The sequence below is a fragment of the Rhineura floridana genome, chromosome 4 (assembly GCF_030035675.1).
Source record: "Rhineura floridana isolate rRhiFlo1 chromosome 4, rRhiFlo1.hap2, whole genome shotgun sequence".
In the NCBI taxonomy this organism is placed as follows: domain Eukaryota; kingdom Metazoa; phylum Chordata; class Lepidosauria; order Squamata; family Rhineuridae; genus Rhineura; species Rhineura floridana.
In genome coordinates, this window is record NC_084483.1 from 39661363 (window position 1) to 39680019 (window position 18657).

General features: G+C 42.9%; 1 protein-coding gene across 1 annotated transcript; it reads left to right on the plus strand.

Moving 5' to 3' along the window:
- The first annotated feature begins 1607 nt into the window (after nt 1-1607).
- On the plus strand, nt 1608-18133 carry ADI1 (acireductone dioxygenase 1). Its single transcript, XM_061622853.1, has 4 exons — nt 1608-1793; nt 6642-6761; nt 13247-13426; nt 17338-18133. The coding sequence occupies exons 1-4, from the start codon at nt 1674-1676 to the stop codon at nt 17458-17460; spliced, it is 543 nt and encodes a 180-aa protein (XP_061478837.1). The 5' UTR covers nt 1608-1673; the 3' UTR covers nt 17461-18133.
- Nucleotides 18134-18657: the final 524 nt, after the last annotated feature.

Below are 18657 nucleotides of genomic sequence, written 5' to 3' on the forward strand. Positions count from 1 at the left end.
GCTTTTAGTTCACAGCGTTCAAATAACTAGTAGCAGAGAGAATGAGCAGATACGTCAACAACAACAAAAAAAAGTAGATCAGAAAAAATAGTCCCTTATATATATTACACAAAAGTCTTGTAAATCAAAAAGATTTCTTATCTCTCCCAATCAGAAAGCTCTCATCCGTTGTAATCTTTAAAACGCAATTTTCCATGTCAGCTTTTTGCAATAAAAAAAAAAAAGATAAGCTATTTATATTTTCTTCCCCCTTAGTTCCGTAAATAAAGAAGGAAAGTCTTACCTCATCTAGGTTATCTTAATTGCTGTTACTTTGACAAATCTCTTTAGCTATATAAATAAGAAAATGATAAATGTAGACAGGAGGTTTGCCTGCTAGTCTGTTAAAAAAAAACGGGTCACTTATCCAGCTGAGCTACCATAAAATCCTCGCTCTGTCTGAACTGCTGGAAGACAGACAATTCTGACGAATTCCAGGCTCCAACAATCAAAACAAAACTATGTGGCAGATCTCACGCTTCTTCCTTATCCGGAAGAAATCATCCCCAGTCAGAAAAAACCCTTCTGACTGAATTTAAAACTGAATAAGTTTCATCCAAGACGGGAGCCCGTCTCAGAAGCAGCACAGGCGGAGGGATCCTCCTGGGAAGTCCCCATATGAGTGAACATTGTGATGTGGCTGCAAAAAAGGCAAATGCTATTTTAGCCTGCATTAACAGAAGTATAGTTTCCAAATTGTGTGAAGTATTGGTTCACCTCTATTCAGCACTGTTTAGGCCTTATCTTGAGTACCGCATCCAGTTCTGGACACAGCACTTTAAGAAAGATGCAGACAAACTGGAACATGTTCAGAGGAGGGCAATAAGGATAACCAGGGGACTGGAAACAAAGCCCTCTGAGGAGAGACTGAAAGAACTGGGCATGTTTAGCCTTGAGAAGAGAGGACTGAGGGGAGATAAGATAAGATAGCACTCTTCAAGTACTTGAAAGGCTGCCACACAGAGGAGGGCTAGGATCTCTTCTTGATCGTCCCAGAGTGCAGGACACGGAATAATGGGCTCTAGGAAGCCAGATTTCAATTGAACATCAGGAAAAACTTCCTAGCTGGAAAAACAGCTAGGCCATTGTCCATGGTAGGACAATTGAACCAATTACTTAGGGAGGTGGTGAGTTCTTCAACACTGTAAGCCTTCAACAGGCAGCTGGACAGCACCTGTCAGGTATGCTTTAATTTGGATTCCTGCACTGAGCAAGCGGTTGGACTCGATGGCCTTGGCCCTTTCCAATTCTACCAGTCTATGATTTACAAACACGGTTCAGGTACTATGCGACTTGGTGTTAAGACCCGGCCGCTGCTTCATGCCATAGCTCTAAAAATCGCTTTACCTCAAAGGTACTGCGGCTTAACTGTGCTGCGTGGATCGGGATAGGAAAGTTGTCGGAGATACTGGGGTGGGGGCGGCATTTAGGTAAATTAACACAACGCCATTCCTAAATTCGTCCCTAAGTTTCGCTCCGGCTCATGCGCAGGAATCTCGTGTGTCTTCCTACATTGCAAGCAGAGAAACCAAGAGGCGGAGCTGCAATGAGTCATGCCTTCCTTTTGCCCCGATTGGATACGGCGCAGCCAGCCTGCCTGCTGGGAAAGAGGAACGACTTTGCCGTGGCGCACGATGGTCGAAGCTTGGTACATGGATGAGTCCCAAGAGGACCAGCGGAAAGTGCACCGCCGGGAGCCCAATGAGCCCGTCAGCCTCGAGCAGTTGAGGCAGCTCGGTGTCTTCTACTGGAAAGTAGGCAGGAGGGCAACGAAAAGCTGCGAGGAAGGTCCGGGTTGGGGCGCTATCCCTGTGCCGGGGTGTGGGGCTCACAGGATCCTGGCGAAGCTGGCTGTGGTCCAGGTCATTCTTTTGGTTCAGGACGTGCTCCAAGGGAAATCCAGAGTATATGAACCCGTCCCTGTTCTAGCTCATTAATGCTGCTTGCAACCGCCTGCACTTTTGGTCCAGTTCTCTGCTCGCATGGTCGAGTATGCTAAGCAATTAGCATGAGGGCGCTGGCGAGATAGGCTAATGTAGGAGACCGGGGTAGCCGACCCGCTGCCCTCCAGATGTTGTTGGACTCCCAGATTTCACCAGCCCCAGGTAGCGTAGCCAGTGGCCAGGGATGATGGGACATGTAGTCCAGCCACCTCTGGAGGGCGCCACATTAGCCACCCTTAGGCTGATGGCATGCTAGTGTAGTGCAGCTGTTAAAGTGTTGGGCTTTGGCTGAGGTCAATCCTTTGCTCAGCCATGAGTCTCATTGGGTGAACTTCGGCCTCCCTCGCTCTTGTAACCTAACCGTACCTCACAGGGGATATTGTGAAGATAAAAGTGGCATAGTCCATATCCATGCCACCCTGAGCTCATGGGAGGAAGGGTGAAATACAACTATGGTTGTCTCTAGTAATAGTAATTTTTATTGTTGTTGATAATATCCCTCGGAGGAGTAACTGTGCCAATGTGTGGTAGAAAAACAACAGAGTCTTGTGGCACCTTAAAAATTACCATTTATTATGGTATAAGCTTTCCTGGACTAGAATCCCCTCCATTTTATTAATAATAATGTAATATAATTTTTCTACATCAATATCCTGCTTTTCCTCGAGCTCAATGCATACATAATTTCTCCACCTCCCTTTTATCCTCACAACAACCTGATGAGATAGATATGAGGCTGAGAGATAGTGGCTGCCACAAGATTACCCAGTGGCCTTCATGGTGGAGTGAGGATTTTGAATCCAGGTGTTCCTGTACACAACACTGGCTCCTCATCAGATGAATGAAGTGTTACTCTAAGTAAGCAGACAAAACAATTGTAAGCAGAGGGGCCCAGTGGGCATGAAATACAATTGTTACAGACTGTTCTTCTGCATGTCAAATGTTGGCAACCTGTTTCCTGAACAAGGCTTTGCAGTTATATTGGCCACTGGCTTTGTTTCGATTTCTGCTTACCTTTAGCAAGGTGGCTGTATTATGTGCCCTCAGACCTTCTGTCATACGCTGTACTTTACATTTGAGTACAGATTCTACAGTATAAAATGCAAATATGGTGTATGTACCATTCACATTGTTTTTGAGCTATGTAGAAATCTGGGGTGGGAAAAGGTTTTGCCTTTGCTTCCATATATTTGAATAGGAGGAATGTACCTCTGTATACATGTAACAGTCTTAACTGAGGTGCTAAGAGCCTCATCTGTACTATACATTTAAAGCAATGTTATACCACTTTAAACAGTCATGGCTTCCCCCAAAGAATCCTGGGAAATGTCATTTGTTAAGGGTGCTGAGAATTGTTTGGAGACCCCTGTTACCGTTACAGAGCTACAATTCCCAGAGTTCCCTGGGGAAAGGGATTGATTATTAAACCACTGTGGGAATTGTAGCTCTATGAGGGGAATAGGGGTTTAAAGAGGTATAATACTGCTTTAAATGTATAGTGCAGATGGGGCCTATATCTTGTGCTGCTGTGACTAATTTTTTTATACAGATGTATGTGTTAGATGGCTTAGCAAAACATCTTGTAGGCTATTTACTTTGGGGATCTTGTTTGCAAAGTTGTTATAACTAAGTATTTTAAATTATGCTTGTTTTCTCTATCCTACAGTTTATTTTAGTGCAGTGGTTCTTAAACTTGTTTTTTTCATGGACCACTTGAAAATTGCTGGGGGTCTCAAAGGACCCCTTTTTCCCCCCTGCTAGCAATCAAGGCACATCTCTTACTTTTTAGAAAATAATCATAGTTTTGCCTTTGTAATGTGATGAATGGGCCTGTTTTGTGTGTGTGAGTGAGCGAAGTTCTCTGAAATCAAGTGTAATGTTTGTCAGCTTTAGTCTCAGATCAGATTCAGCATTCACCCTACTTCTCTGTTTGGACTTGAGGGTGGTACTTGATGGAAATCCCACCTCTCATCAGCACCATATTATGAAAATCATGCCCCCCACCTCCAGGCCAGGGCTTTGTTTGCCTGTTTGATAATCTAGTCCTGGTCAAAATATCCTCTGTTATCAGAAAAAAAAAATAGTTGCATGGCCAAGTACAGATATTCTTAACTGTTCTGCAACCTTTCCACAGAGTATCTGAGTGGAGTTCGTGGGCCATCAGTGATGGGCAAACCAGTCTGAGAACCTCTGCTTTAGGGTTTAGCATAAACCTCTGGGGTTGCTGATTTAGAACATATCTGCAAAGGAGTTTCTAGGACTCTTTCAGTGCAGTTTATGTTGGAGCATTAGTAAAAAATGTTGAGTCTCAACAGGAGGGGGATGGGTAGCATGTTCCCATGTGTGCACTCCCATGAGTCTTATACCACTTCCCTCTAGGTGGAACCATTGCAATTACAGAACAAATATGGTTAAATGAGGACCTGGGCAGTATATTAAACTTGTAAAATAATCGATGAAGACCCCTTGATCCTTGTCAGTGTTTAAATTTAATCTTGTTTGTTTGTCGTGTTCCAGCTGCTTCCCCTATCAAGGCTAATTTTGTTGTTTTGGAAAGCTGCCCTGCCAAAGATGGCAGCCTGCCTGGAGGGAAATCCAGGAAGGGAAACTTTAACAGCTTACAGCTCTTTGTGGACATGGGATTCTTGCTGTAGCAGTCTTCCCTCAGGAAAAAAATATATTTGCTGTGGAAGGCCAGCTTTACAATAATCTCTTTTTGTAGAATCAAAGTCATTTCAGAAATTTGGAGCATTATTACCGGTTCTTAGGGTAGCCAACACGGTGCCCTCCAGTTACTGTTGGATTACAACTCACATCATCCCTGACCATTGGCCATGCTGGCTGGGAACGAGTCCATCAACATCTGGAGGGCACCGTGTTAGCTATCCGTGCCTAGAGAAGACATTTCCTCTAAGTGAGCAGACCTGACCATCCTTGAAATGCACTTACATGGATAAATACCATGTCACCTACCTACCAAAGGACACCTGTGTGTTGCACCTAAGGATGGAGGCAAAACTGATTAACAGCTGTTTGTCGCATATGCAGAAATGTAGAATTGGCCATTGTGTTTTTCTTCCTTCCAGGAGGCCACTGTGCAACATGAAACCTCTAAGCATCTGAAGGTGCCTCATTTGAATGTTTGCTTGCTCCTCCCACACACCATCTTCAAACTTAGCAGACTGCAGACATGGATGGCTTGACTAACACCAACAGCCTTTTTTCTCTTCTTCCCGCTGCCCTCAAAATAAAACAAAACATTTAGCTTGATGAAGACTGCTTGGGAATTCAGAAGCTTGCATGCTAAGGCCCCATCTATACTATTCATTTAAAACAGCATCATACCACTTTAAACGGTCATGGCTTCCCCTAAAGAATCCTGGGAACTGTAGCTTCTTAGGAGTACTATTTGAAGACTCCCTGTTTCACTGAGTTCCCTGGGTAGAGGGATTGATTGTTAAGCCACTCTGGAAATTGTAGCTCTGTGAGGGGAATAGGGGTCTCCTAACAGCTCTCAGCACCCTTTACAAATGACATTTCCCAGGATTCTTCGGGGGAAGCCATGACTGTTTAAAATGGTATAATACTGCTTTAAATGTATAGTGCAGTGCAGGGGGCTATGTTAGGACATTTTCGTTGGCCTACTAAACGTATTGTCTTAATATGGACTTCGGAATGGATAATTGTGTGATCTTGGATAGCAGCCATTCCCATGATGATAGCAGCTGGAAAAAACTTTTCCTGAGAGCTGTGATAAATCTTGTTCAAGTATTAGATTTTCCCATAGTAAATATGTACCTATGGTCAGGATTACCTGCCTGGAGAAACCATGAATTATGATTAAGTTTAAAAAAAGATTAGATTTGTGCTCCACCTATTTCAAGGGTTTCAGACATGTGGCAACATGTTGCAGAAGGGCCATAGCTCAGTGGCAGAGCACATGCTTTGCATGCAAAGGTATCGGATTCAGTCCTCAGCATCTCCGGTTATGGCAGGAAATAACTCCTGCCTAAAATCCTTGAGAAACACTGCTGGTCAGTACATAACAGCCTTCCCCAACCTGGTGCCCTCCAGATGTTTTGGGACTACAGCTCTCATCAGTCCCAACCAGCACGGCCAAGGATCAGGGGTGATGAGAGTTGTAGTCCAAAACATCTGGAGCGCACCCAGTTGGGGAATGCTGTTGAAGACAAACCTGAGTTGGATGGACCAATGCTCTGATGATTTCGGAATAAAGTAGATTCCTATGTTCCTCTCCTGCCTCTGTTCACCAAACTTCTATTTTGAATAAATATGTGTTCTGTAAGATATGCTGGTGAGTCTCCAAGGAAAGAGATTTCCAACGTTGTATGTGAAGCTTCTTGGAAACTAACAAGTGATAGATGAAATGCGAGATACGTATTGCTGTTATGGTGAGAACTAGCTTTTGGAGCTGGGCCTGAAAGGACTGAGGTTGAATTGTAGCTGAGCTGTGGCTGGACTTAAGCAGGTAATAACATCATGGCTTTATTTCCTCACCTGTACAGTGGGAATACCAGCAACCTGCTCTGTAGAGTCGTTAAGCATTTTGCACAGAAGAAGTGTTTGGAAATGACTGATAATGATGATTGTCTCTTTTTGAACTGCTTAGTTAGGAAAACCCTTTTCTTCATTCTGTAGCTGAATGCTGACAACTATGAGACTGATCCAGTGCTAGCAAAGATTCAGAAAGACAAGAACTACTCTTGGAAGGATATAATAACGATACATAAAGATAAGCTTCCAAATTATGAAGAGAAGGTAATAATTCTGTCTCTGGGCCTTGAAAGGGTTGTAAATGCTGGAATTTGCCACTAGAGGGTGTGCCAGTTTTAAACATTTCCAGTTCTGCTGTTTGAGCAATTGATTCCCTTTTTCTGAGAACTAAGGCTTTAATCCTAATCCCCCTTACTTAGAAGTAAACATTAAAGAGGGCTTACTTCTGTATAGATATTGCCACATCCGCATGATATGTTTAAAGCACTATTATACCACTTTGAACAGTCATGGTTTTCCTCATAGAATCCTGGGAACTGTAGTTTGTCACAGAGCTATACCTCTCAGCACCTTTCACAAACTACAGCTCCCAGGATTCTTTGGGGGAAGCCATGACTGTTTAAAGTGGCACGATACTGCTTTGAATGTGTAATGTAGAAGTGGCCTTAGTTAGGATTGTGCTGTAAATCATGCAGTTATTCTTATCTTTTTTGTCAAAGGGCATTTTCAACCTTTATAACAGGAAGGTGTGTGCGTCCCTTGTAGCTTCCCCTTGAGTGTTGTCTTTTATTTTTCTGACAGGGTTCCTTTTTTTAAAGAGTTGTTGGATTCAGCTGTTAAATTCTGTCATGCAGATAGATTGAGAGGTGAGATGAATTACAGTCTCTTAATTTCTGTCTCTTATGCTATTCTGAAAAGGCAGTGTAATCATGCTAGAAACAGTTGGCAATCAAAGGGCTAGATCATCCATGTGTGAGAATCATGTCATCTATTATCACACAGTTAGTGAACACTTGGGAACTTTTGGCCGAAGGCACGATCTGTCTTATTGGCCTGCTTTGGACGTCACACTAAACTAGGGTTGGGGGAACCTGGTGTCCTCCAGATCTTGATCGAATCCAGCTCCTATCAGCCCTTGCCAGCATAGGGTCAGGGGTGATGGGAGCTGTAGTTCAGTAACAATTGGAGGGCTGTAAATTCCTTGTTTCCGCACAAAACCATAGTTTAGCATGATCAGAATGAGCTGCAGTGAATCTTGGGCTGACATGTACCCCATCCTGTGCAGCTATCAGAAGGAGTTCATAATCTAAACAGGAAGCCAAACAGCTATTTGTTTTGCCTGAACCCAACAAACTGGTTAATGTTAACTATGGTTTGTTTGAAACAAGCCATTTTCAAACGGTGGATTATGAAGCCCTATAGCCCACCCTATAGCCCACACTGTTTAAAGCCATAAATGATTTAAGCCCCACATATCTACATAAGAACCCAAGAAGAGCCTGCTGGATCAGACCAATGGCCCATCCAGTCCTGCATCCTGTTCTCATAGTGGCTAACCAGTTGTCCATGGGAAATCCGCAAGCAGGATCTGAGTGCAAAGAAAGACCACCTCCTTCCCTACTTGGGTGTTGCGATCAGCAGAAGGGGCCATTTTGGTAGTTCCATTGCCCTCAGCAGTTTGGGGGTGGGGGGTGGCCCAGGAGGGGGCATTCTCTGTGGCAGCTTCTAAGTTGTGGAATTCCCTTCCCACAGAGGTGTGTCTGGCATCTTGACTATATAGCTTTCATCATATGTGGAAGACGCATCTCTTCACCCTGGCTTTTGATACTTGAGAAGTGTATTTTTAGGACCCTGTCTAGTTGTGATTGTAATTTGTTGTAAACTGTTTTTAATCTTGGATTTTATAGTGTTGCAACCTGCCCTGTGACCTACTGGTGAAGGGAATTAAATAATGACAATGATGATAAAAATTATAGGCTGGTATGTTTAAACAAATGATAGTTAACATGGACCATAGTGATTAATGGATATTGGAAGCAAAACTGGGCCGTTCTTGTAACTGTGCTGAACAGGAACCACACAAGCCCAAGGCTTCCTGAGGCTCATTCTCATTGTGCTAAACCTCAGGCCTGTGGGCCAATTGTGGCCCTTCATGCTTCTCTCTCTGGCCCTTGGAACACTCCCCAGGTGATAACCCTCACTGGCCCTACTCTTCTTGATTGCTTTTGCCGCGTTAGCATGTGCCATGGAACTGTAATAATGCTTATTGCTGGCCTGGAGGAGAGATGGTTTCTGTGTGTGTACAAATCTGACTTTTGCATGGCTGGAATGTAGCCTGTTGTACAAAGGTAAGAGTCATATCCATTGCTCCACCCACTTTTACCTCAGACTCTTGCCCTCCCTGTCCACCACTAGCATGTGGCCCTCAAAAGGTTACTTACAAATATGTGTGGCCCTTGGGCTGAGAAAGGTTCCCCAGCCCCTTTGTTTAATGTGACATCCAAATGCAGCCATTATGGAAAGTGGATTATGTGGCTTTTTTGTCTTTTATGATCTCTTGATGCTAGAGTACATAGATGTAAGCCCTTATGTGAACTGGCCTTCAGATTCATGGTGTGGTTTTTTTGCTGCTTATGGGTGACCACTAGAGTACAGTCCTCAAAAATTTTACTCTGGGGTAGGCACACTAAAGCAAACGAGGCTAGAATATTTAAATTACACTTTTATTCCACCTTTTCTCCAGTGAGCTCAACATAGCATACATAGTCCTCTTCCCCCCTCTCTTATCCTCACAACAACACTGTGAGGTAGAATAGACTGAGAGATGGTGACTAGCTCACCTAGGAGCTTCATGGCTGAGTTGGGATTAGAACATGGCTCTCTAACCACAACACCACACTGCCTCTAAGGGTGATGATATTACAAATTGGGCAAACCTAGTTGCTTTGAATGTTTCAGGCTTTCAAACCTGACAGGATTCTTCTATAGGCATAGATGTTCAGACCAAACAATGCAAAATAGATTTAATGCTGCTAAACATCTTGCCCAAAACATGCATACACATATTCTGCTGTTTTGTGTGGCTTACTCTGTGGCACCAACACAGAGATATCTGATTTGAGCACTGTAACTTGACCGTGTTGTCTGTAAGGAGGTCAGGTGAAAAAAAGTACAGGACTCCTGCACCTTTCACAGATGATTTCAGCTAAAGTGACCAAGCCTGCTTGTCCTGAAATTTCCTCTTCTATACAACTCTTAAACATCCAAGAGCCCCTCCCCCCACCTACTTTCCTGGCAGAAGAATGTATGTTAAACTTCTGTACAATTGGCCATTGCTTTCTTGGGACGTAATAAATGAAAAAAGCAAAATCATCTGGTCTTTCTAGCTGTCGTTATCCAGTCTTCTCAGAAAGAGGGAGCTCTTCTCCCCCTCCTTGTCTGGTTGTCAAGGCAATGTGTTTTAAGTGCTATGAATATTTTAGTAAATTCGTTATTGGAGGGGTGTAAGAATGCCTACCTAAGCCTAGTTAGTTTCTGTGAGGTTTTGTGGTCTCCCAGACCTGTAACATGTCTGCAAAGCATTGTCACGTGGCAGCACTGACTGACAAACCCTCCCACAAGCTATAGTACACTACAGCTGCTGTTGGTGTGCAAAACCATTTTGCCACTTCATTTAGATTTTCTTCTGTTCCCCACCCCACCTCCTTTAATCCAAAGCTGACGAAGCACTTCAGGAATTTGGTCGCTTGTTGTGGCTTCCTGAGTTGAAAAAATGCTTTAACTGAGGGAGGAGCTGGGAGTGAGAATAATATCTTGGCTGTTGGTAAATTGTCAGAGGGAGCACTGCCAAGCTTGTCTTGAAAGAAGGATGCATACTGGGAGGATTGCATGGGAATGCCCTTCCTCACTAGTCTAGTTGTGCTTCTTTAAGCTGAAGCTAGAGCAGGGGTGAGGAATCTGCATCCCCCTATATTTATTTTATTTTATTTCATTAAACTTATAGACCACCCCATAGCCGAAGTTCTCTGGGCGGTTCACAAGAACAACATTAAAAATACATAAGCATATACAATATAAAAACACAATTTAAGAATACAAAATATTAAGAATTAAAACACTTCCAGTATATACAACATTATTAAAATAATTAAAATGCCTGGGCGAAGAGGAAAGTTTTAACCTGGCGCCGAAATGATAGTAACGTTGGCGACAGGCGTATCTCCTCTGGGAGGGTGTTCCACAATTCAGGGGCCACCACTGAAAAAGCCCTTTTTCGTGTTGCTGCCCTCCGAGCTTCCCTATGAGTAGGCACGTTAAATTGAAAATACCCCCCATCTCATTCTGATCCTCCTCATAAGCTCATTTCGAATCAAAACTTTACAAAACATATAGTCCTGAACTCAGAAACGCTTGCTTAACAACCCTCTAAATTTTCATAGTGATACAAAAACAGTCAGAGAGAATTGAGAGTTCAAAGTGTAAAAAGAGTGAGAGAAAACAGCCCTTTTGGACTTTTTTCTGTCAGAGTTCTCATAATTTGTTGAAATTAATTATAAATCAGCCATGTTCAAGGAGTACCTGTAATCCTATTACTGACCTTGTCCCATACTATGACCTTTATCTTCTGCAGTTTAAAAGTTTTTAAAAAAACCTGGCTGATTTTTAATTAATTTAAGAAATTTTGGCTTGAACTCAGTGATGTCAGCCATGCTCAGTAGGAACCAACTGTCAGTGTTCGAAAAGCCAGTCCCACAGCTGCTAGGTTTGCCTAATCGGGGCCACACCCACACCAGACAGCTTCCATCGTCTCTGACCACTGGCTATGCTGGGTGGGACTGATGGGAGTTGGAGTCCAACAATATTGAGGGAGCCACAAATTCCCCACCCCTGAGATGTACAGTCAGGCAGAAAAAAAGCGGCTGAAAATGGGATTTCCCCACACCTTCCACGAAATATGAAGTACTAATATAATCCCTTCCCATAGAATTAAGCTTTTTTCTACACACTCCACCATCCATTCCTAATGTTATTACTACTATTTGATAGCAGTTGTGTGCCAGGAGTCTTACAGAATGCAGACATGAAGTAGCACTTATGCAGGTAGTTTAAGGTCTGGTATTTACTGTCTGCCTTTGTTTGCTTATTTGGGTTTCTTGCCTGCCCTTCACCATAAGGTCCCAGGGCAGGTTACAATATAAAACAATACGATATTAGAATCAGTTAAAACAATTTATATACAGAAGAACAGGGTGGCTCCCAATTCTTTGAGGTGAGATTCAAAAGCCACTCAGCAGCATGTACAATTGCTTGATTACCAGAGTATTATGTGCTTTTCAGGGAGTGATAGTCAGAAGTTGGGACCTGTTGTAATCTCAGGTGTCAAAGGCCAGAGTGGAAAGGTGCGTCTTCAGCATACAACAAAAGCTATACTGTGAAGGTACCAGGTGCAACTCTGTGGGGAGGGACAACTTAGGGGTTGCTACACAGAATGCTGTCTAGGGTGTGGAACTACCGGGAGGGTCTCCTCTACATTAACACCCAAGAGGGTCTTTAGAGAAAAAAGAAGTCTTTCAGATATTTGGGGGCCTAAGTCATTTAGGATTTCAAACACTAATGTGAGCACCTTGAATTGGGCTTGGAAACGAACTGACAATTAGTGTAGCTGTTTTAGAACAGGGGCCATGCAAGTTCTAAGTGAACCTCCGACAGTAATCTGGCTGCTGCATTTTCGACCAGTTGAAGTTTCCATGTTATTTTAAAGGAGAGCCTTACATAGAGTGTGTTGCAATAATCCAGTCTGGAAGTTGTCAGAGCATGGAGTACACTGGCCAAGTCAGCTGTCCAAAAGGGGTCTTAGCTGGTGAACCAGCCATACCTGGAAATGGAAATTATTTGTACAAAACAAGGTAGCCGGGCTGTCATTTCAGGACTTGAGTGACAAAAGATCCTGTGTAAGGTTTAAAGGCCCACTTTTGGATACATTGTGGTGTAGTGGTTAAGGTGCTGGACTATGACCTGGGAGATCAGAGTTCGAATCCCCACACAGCCATGAAGCCCACTGGGTGACCTTGGGCCAGTCACTGCCTCTCGGCCTCAGAGAAGGGCAATGGTAAACCATCTCTGAATACTGCTTACCATGAAAACCCTATTCATAGGGTTGCCATAAGGCGGGATCGACTTGAAGGCAGTCCATTTCCATTTTTTGGATACATTCAAAATTAAATGGCAGAGCACTTTGTGTAGTTACTTTGCTTGACCTGTGGTGGAACAAAATATTATAGTTGTTATGAGGTATAAAAGCCATTTAAAAAAAGAAAGAAAACAGTTTTGTCCCTTTGACATACATACTTAGTACTTGAGCCTATTTAATTGTTTATAAAGTATAGTCATTCTGTGTGTAGTGCCGGTGAGCTTGCCACAGACCAAGGTGGTCCTGAGGAATAATCATAGGTGGCTTAAATCATGGTGTTGAGGAAGGAGACCCAATCTTTTCCTAAATGGCACTGCTGGCAGAAAGAACAGAATGATCCTGCCCTACCTTGTGCGGTTGCTGTTATGGCTACTGGGAGAATTGCATGTGAAGTGCTTGGAATGTTCAACATTCTTTATATCAATGCTAAATATTATTAAAAGGGGCTTCAGGTTTTTTATTTAACATCTTGCAATCATTGCAACAAGCTGCGTGCTTACAACTTGTAATAAGATTCGCTAAATGGAAAGCTGCCTTCTCTCTTCCCTTCCTTTTCCAGATAAAAATATTTTATGAAGAGCACTTACACCTGGATGATGAGATTCGCTACATCCTGGAAGGAAGTGGGTATTTTGACGTTCGTGATAAAGACGACAAATGGATCCGGATTGCCATGGAAAAGGGAGACATGATCACGCTTCCTGCTGGCATCTATCACCGATTTACACTGGATGAATCTGTATGAAATTACTTTTTTTTTTGTATAAGCATCTACACAGAGTTGACAGAATTGTCTGCAGCTGTCGAATTGCATATTAATAAGAAAACTCTTGAAACCTGTGGTGCAATCCACTAAATTAAAAAATGTGTGGGTAGGATGTTGAGGGAGGGATAGGTGATATATACAAAATTAGAGCCTCTAACTACTTTTAGGTTTGCACCCAATGGGTGTGCCAGCAGAATGCCACTGCCCCCAAACCATTGAGACTATGTGTTGTACTAAACTGCAGTGCAGGGTGGGAGGAACCACTTGAAATTGGATGAAGGGATTATTATTGTTATTATTACACTTATATCCCCCCTTTCCTCCAAGGTGGTGTACATGCTTTTCCTTCTTTCCATTTTATCCTCACAACAATTCTGTGCAGTAGCTTAGGCTGAAAGACCATGACTGACCCAAAGTCACCCTGTGAGCTTCACGGCTAAGCAGGGATTTGAACCCTGGACTCCCAGGTCTGACACACTAACCACTACACCACAGTGATTTGACACCACATCTTAGTCTCTATACAACACGTCCTCTGCTGTTCAGGAGCCTCCTACTGCTCCCTTGAGAGGGTTTTCAGGGGGGAGAAGGTGAACAGAAAGCTGATTTGTGTGAACTGCCTTCCTCTCACGCAGCCACTGGATACGACCCTTATTATTTCAAGTTGTACACATTTAGTAGCGTAGACAAACAGCTAGTAACAACACTTCCCTTTACAGACTTTCCCACCCCAGCGGTCCAAGAGTTTTATGATAGTACTGACTGGAAATCATATTCGGTGGTGGTGCGTCTTCCTTGTAACAGAAGCATAGTATCAACCGAGTTTCAGAAATAAAGTTCACCTATCTTCCCAGCTGCCATTCCCAACATTCTGGGATTAGAAATCAATTCCTAAAGGTTCAGGCAGGGATAGTATTAGAGCACATGTGCTTTCTCTCCTCTGTGCTGCTATCTTTGCAGTTAAATGGAGCACTTGTATCTCCAGCCTTGTCACAAAATCCATCTTTAGTAAGGGATTGGTGTTACCATGACAACTGTCCAGTGGAGCCTTCAGAGATCTGCTCTGCTGGTCCTGTTCTTTGGCTTGTTGTGAGGGATAGAAAGCATTCAGCATAAAAAAGTTAAGGACGCTGTCTTGCCACAGGTCTGGGGCTGTTGACAGGTGGCCAGCTTGTGGAATCAGCTGTGCAGTCTCTTGGTTTTCCTGTGCGTGGAAAACACCTGCATGCCCTCAGTGACAGTTTCACAACCCCAAATTTTGTGGTCAGTGTGCAGCACTGAATATGCTTTGTTTTATCGAAGTTTTTCTTTTTTGTTAAGATTGGCAGAAAAATTGAGTTTCCTCTTATGGGAAGCTTGTGTTTTTAAAAACATAGTGGGACATGCAGTATTACCTGCAGAGATGTTATGAGCAGCAATTCATAGGAACACAGAAAGCTTCCTTATACCTAGTCAGATCATTGGGCCATCTAGCCCACTGTTGTCAACACTGACTGACAGTGGCTTTCCAGGGTTTTAGACAGGAAGCCTTGACGAACCCTACCTGGAGATGTCTGAATTGAACCTGGACCTTTCTGGATGCAAAGTAGATGCACTACCTACTTTGAGCTATGACCCTCCCACGAACTGGACTTGGACTTCTTAGAGGCTGGATGTGGACCTACAAATGTTCAGATAAAGACAGAAGAGATACCTTTTCTTCTACCTCCACCCCCTCTAACCTATAGAATTTAATTGTAGGTGTTAATTGTCCTGGGTGCAAGAAGGTTAGGGAAGCAATAACTTACATGTGTACTCCAAACCTTGTTAAAAATTGGTTGCTTAAATGCTTATTGTTGAACAGTGCTTATTTTTTATTTTTGGTTTTTATAAAGAGTCCTGTGTTACCTAAAAGGCTAACAAACTATTAGAGCATGGGCTGTTGTAGACAAGGGCCTATTCCATCTTCATGCACCTGATGAAATAGGTGCTTTCCTATGAAGCTCAAGCTAGAAAAGACTTAACATGTTAACTCTTGGAATTTGGGGGGTGGGGGGGGAACCACCCTGCATTACTTGGCTGGCTGTTGATGCAGGTGTAGTGAAGTTTATTGTTTATTTATTTATTTAAAGGCACGCTTACACCACTCTTCAGCTGAAAACAACAAGCAAGACCCTCCCTGCCCTATTGTTGTTAGGGGTTTCTCCATTTTGCACTTAGGTTCTTAACACTCTTCTAAGTGGAGTAGTGGCGGCGGCAGTGATTCTCCATGCTGTGACAAGAGTTACTTGCTCAGTCCTGCATATCAAGCTGCTATGAAAGGTCAAGAGCAGGCTGGGCCAGATCTTCTTGTTCTTTTCTTTTTTCCTGACCAGCTGGCAATCCAGCTCCAGATGGCTTTCATGTCTCCTAATTCTGAACATAGATTGGAAATGCTATTATAATGCATTTACAGTAGGGCCCCGCTTATACGGCGGGTTAGGGACCAGCCCCCTGCCGTAAAGCGGAAATTGCCGTAAAGCGGAACCCCATTGATTATAATGGGGCGCGTTGCACAAAAATGCCGCAAAATCGCAAAAACGGCTTTAAAATGGGGAATTTCCTGCCGCCGCATTAGCGGAACGCCGGAATGCAAAGCGCCGGTAAGCGGGGCCCTACTGTAATGTCTTAATGGCTGTTACTTTCTCCCTTTAATTTACTCTAATATGAGCAGAAAGATAGTGGTCTGGTTCAGATGTAACCAGGTTGCTCAACAAGCCATAGTTGGGCACACATGAGTCATGTGCTCAAGTGCTGCTTCTTCCAACCTCCTTCCTCTTACCATGTGCTGGTTACAGAGGAGACTTCCTAGTGTTGTTATACTAGCTTTCTGTGTTGTCTGAATCTGGAAACTGTGGTTTAAGGGCTGCTTATTGGTTTGCAATCCTGGTTCAGATATCTCAGGAAACTGATTTAAGCCTAATCTATAGCCAGTCGAAGTGAAATAGCAAGGAAAGTGGGGTTGGGGAAGAGGAGGATTGCTTGAACTTGACACTACTGCATGCTCAAACAAACCATTGTTTGTTGAGTAGCCCTGTTTTGTCCGAACAGGCTAAGGTACTGAGAGATGATTTGTATGCCGCTAAGCGGCATTGTGAATTCAAGGGCAGGTCTACGTGACCTCCTGAGAAAAAGTAAAAATGGTTTTGTTGCTGAGTTTGTTAGTTTTTCACTTATAGTCTGCTTTGCCCTAAGGCTGAGTATAGTTATTGTACATAAACAAAGTGGAAATAAGGGTCTGAGCAACATGCTTTTTTCCAAGTGAATTCACAGCAGCATCCTATGTGTGTCTGCTCAGAAGTCCCACTGAGTTCAATGTGGCTTCCTCCCACGTAAGTGTTAGAGAATTGCTACTTTAGGCTGTGTGGGTTGTTTCACATGCAGTTTTTCTATACAAATATATACATGTGTGATGTCACCACCATTTTCTTGGCCCTGCTCGCATGCCTGCAAAAGCAGCCTGACACATCAAAATTTAGCTTGAGAAGCTATTCCAAACATGGAGATAGTATTTTTAAAAAATTGATTGTTCCTAAGGCTCCTAACTTTGCTACATGTTCAAGATCTTGTTTCCCTGGTGGGTTTTTAGATATATTTTTATATATATGTGCCATAGAACAGGATTGAGATGAAGTGATTTCATCTTGGAAAATGTGAATATTGCAAGGAATGCAAACTAAAAATAGGTTATGGGGTATGATTTTTTTTAAAGCCTGGAGTTTCAAGAAACCTTACTATTTTCCAACTCTTCAGTAAAACTGTGAACGAGTGGTGTACTTCAGCCTCATTCCTTTCAGTGTTTTGATCTACCTCTTTTGCAGAAGTGAAGTGCATTTAGTACAAACTTTCTGTGCTTTGACCCCCAGAATTATGTGAAGGCAATGAGGCTGTTTGTTGGAGAACCTGTGTGGACAGCATACAACAGACCGGCGGATCATTTTCCTGTTCGAGCACAATACCAGCAGTCTTTGGTACAAGCAGTACAATAAATGGATGGGAAGGCACGAGATGGAGAGTGTCCCACAACCTCCGTACAGTGGAAATTAAATGGCTTTCTTAATGCTACCTGCTTATTAATGAGCCTTTTGGTTTCCTACAGCTCTAATGTAGGGAAAGCAAATAGGGACTTTTGGTTTATTCTTCCTGAATTGATTGTGAAACTGTTGATGATTATGGTTAATTTTCTTAAAAGTGGGAGAGGTCCTTCTGAGCAGATCTTGATGTTGCATTTAACCTTGACTAGTTATTTCAAGGTTTTCCCTGCTCACTTCATTGAATATTCAGTTACATCCACAGATTCATATTGTGCAGCCTTCCTCAACCTGGTGGAGGGCAGATAACAGTACAACGGAAATGCTGGTTACTACTTGATCTTGTTTTCAGCGCTTTGATTTCTAATACAGAATTTATTCAGTTGAGAATAGATTTTTTTCCTTTTAAGAATAAAAATTTAAAACTGTTTAAATTCTTTGAGTTAATCCAATGCTGAAGGGGAAGGGAATTCCCCTTGCACAAGTGTCCTTGTACATGGACTACAATTCTTTGAGCAGGAACTATTAATATCAGTGTTTTAATGCTGCCTTATTCTGCAGCATTATTATGTTTCATAAATGCTGTAATTATTTTTTTTTGTAGAGGTTATAAAACAATGCTGTATCTTAAGTAGCTGTCAGCTTCTTCCAATATGTTCCTCTCTAAGGATTGTCTGATTATACATGTTGCAGAGGTTCAGCCTTTATACAGGTGTTGTCTCTTCACACATTTGCTGCAGACACACTGGTGTGAAGCCATCCTTTGCTTCAGCAGCCAGAAGCATGGGAGTGGACAAAACCAGTGGAAACTGGTGGCTCCATGTCAGTGGGGCAGTGAATTCGCCCTGGGTTTTAGTCTGAACTTTCAAGATGTCCAAAGTGGTGAACCAATTTTTTCTGAACAGGTTTCAGCATTTTGGACTACAACCTGGAACAGATTCACTGCCCCATTGATATTGGAGCCACCAGTCTCCATTGCCAGTATCCAAAAGGGTGGGTGTGGAATCTAATATCCCATTTCTCTTTGATCAGAAGTGTGAATTTTGCAATTATCCCATCTGTAGTAGGGATGTATGGGGCTGTTGAGGGACCAGGTAAATGTCAGTAACACCTACCAATGATGTCGTTGGCAATCCAATCCTCTGTGTATTTCTC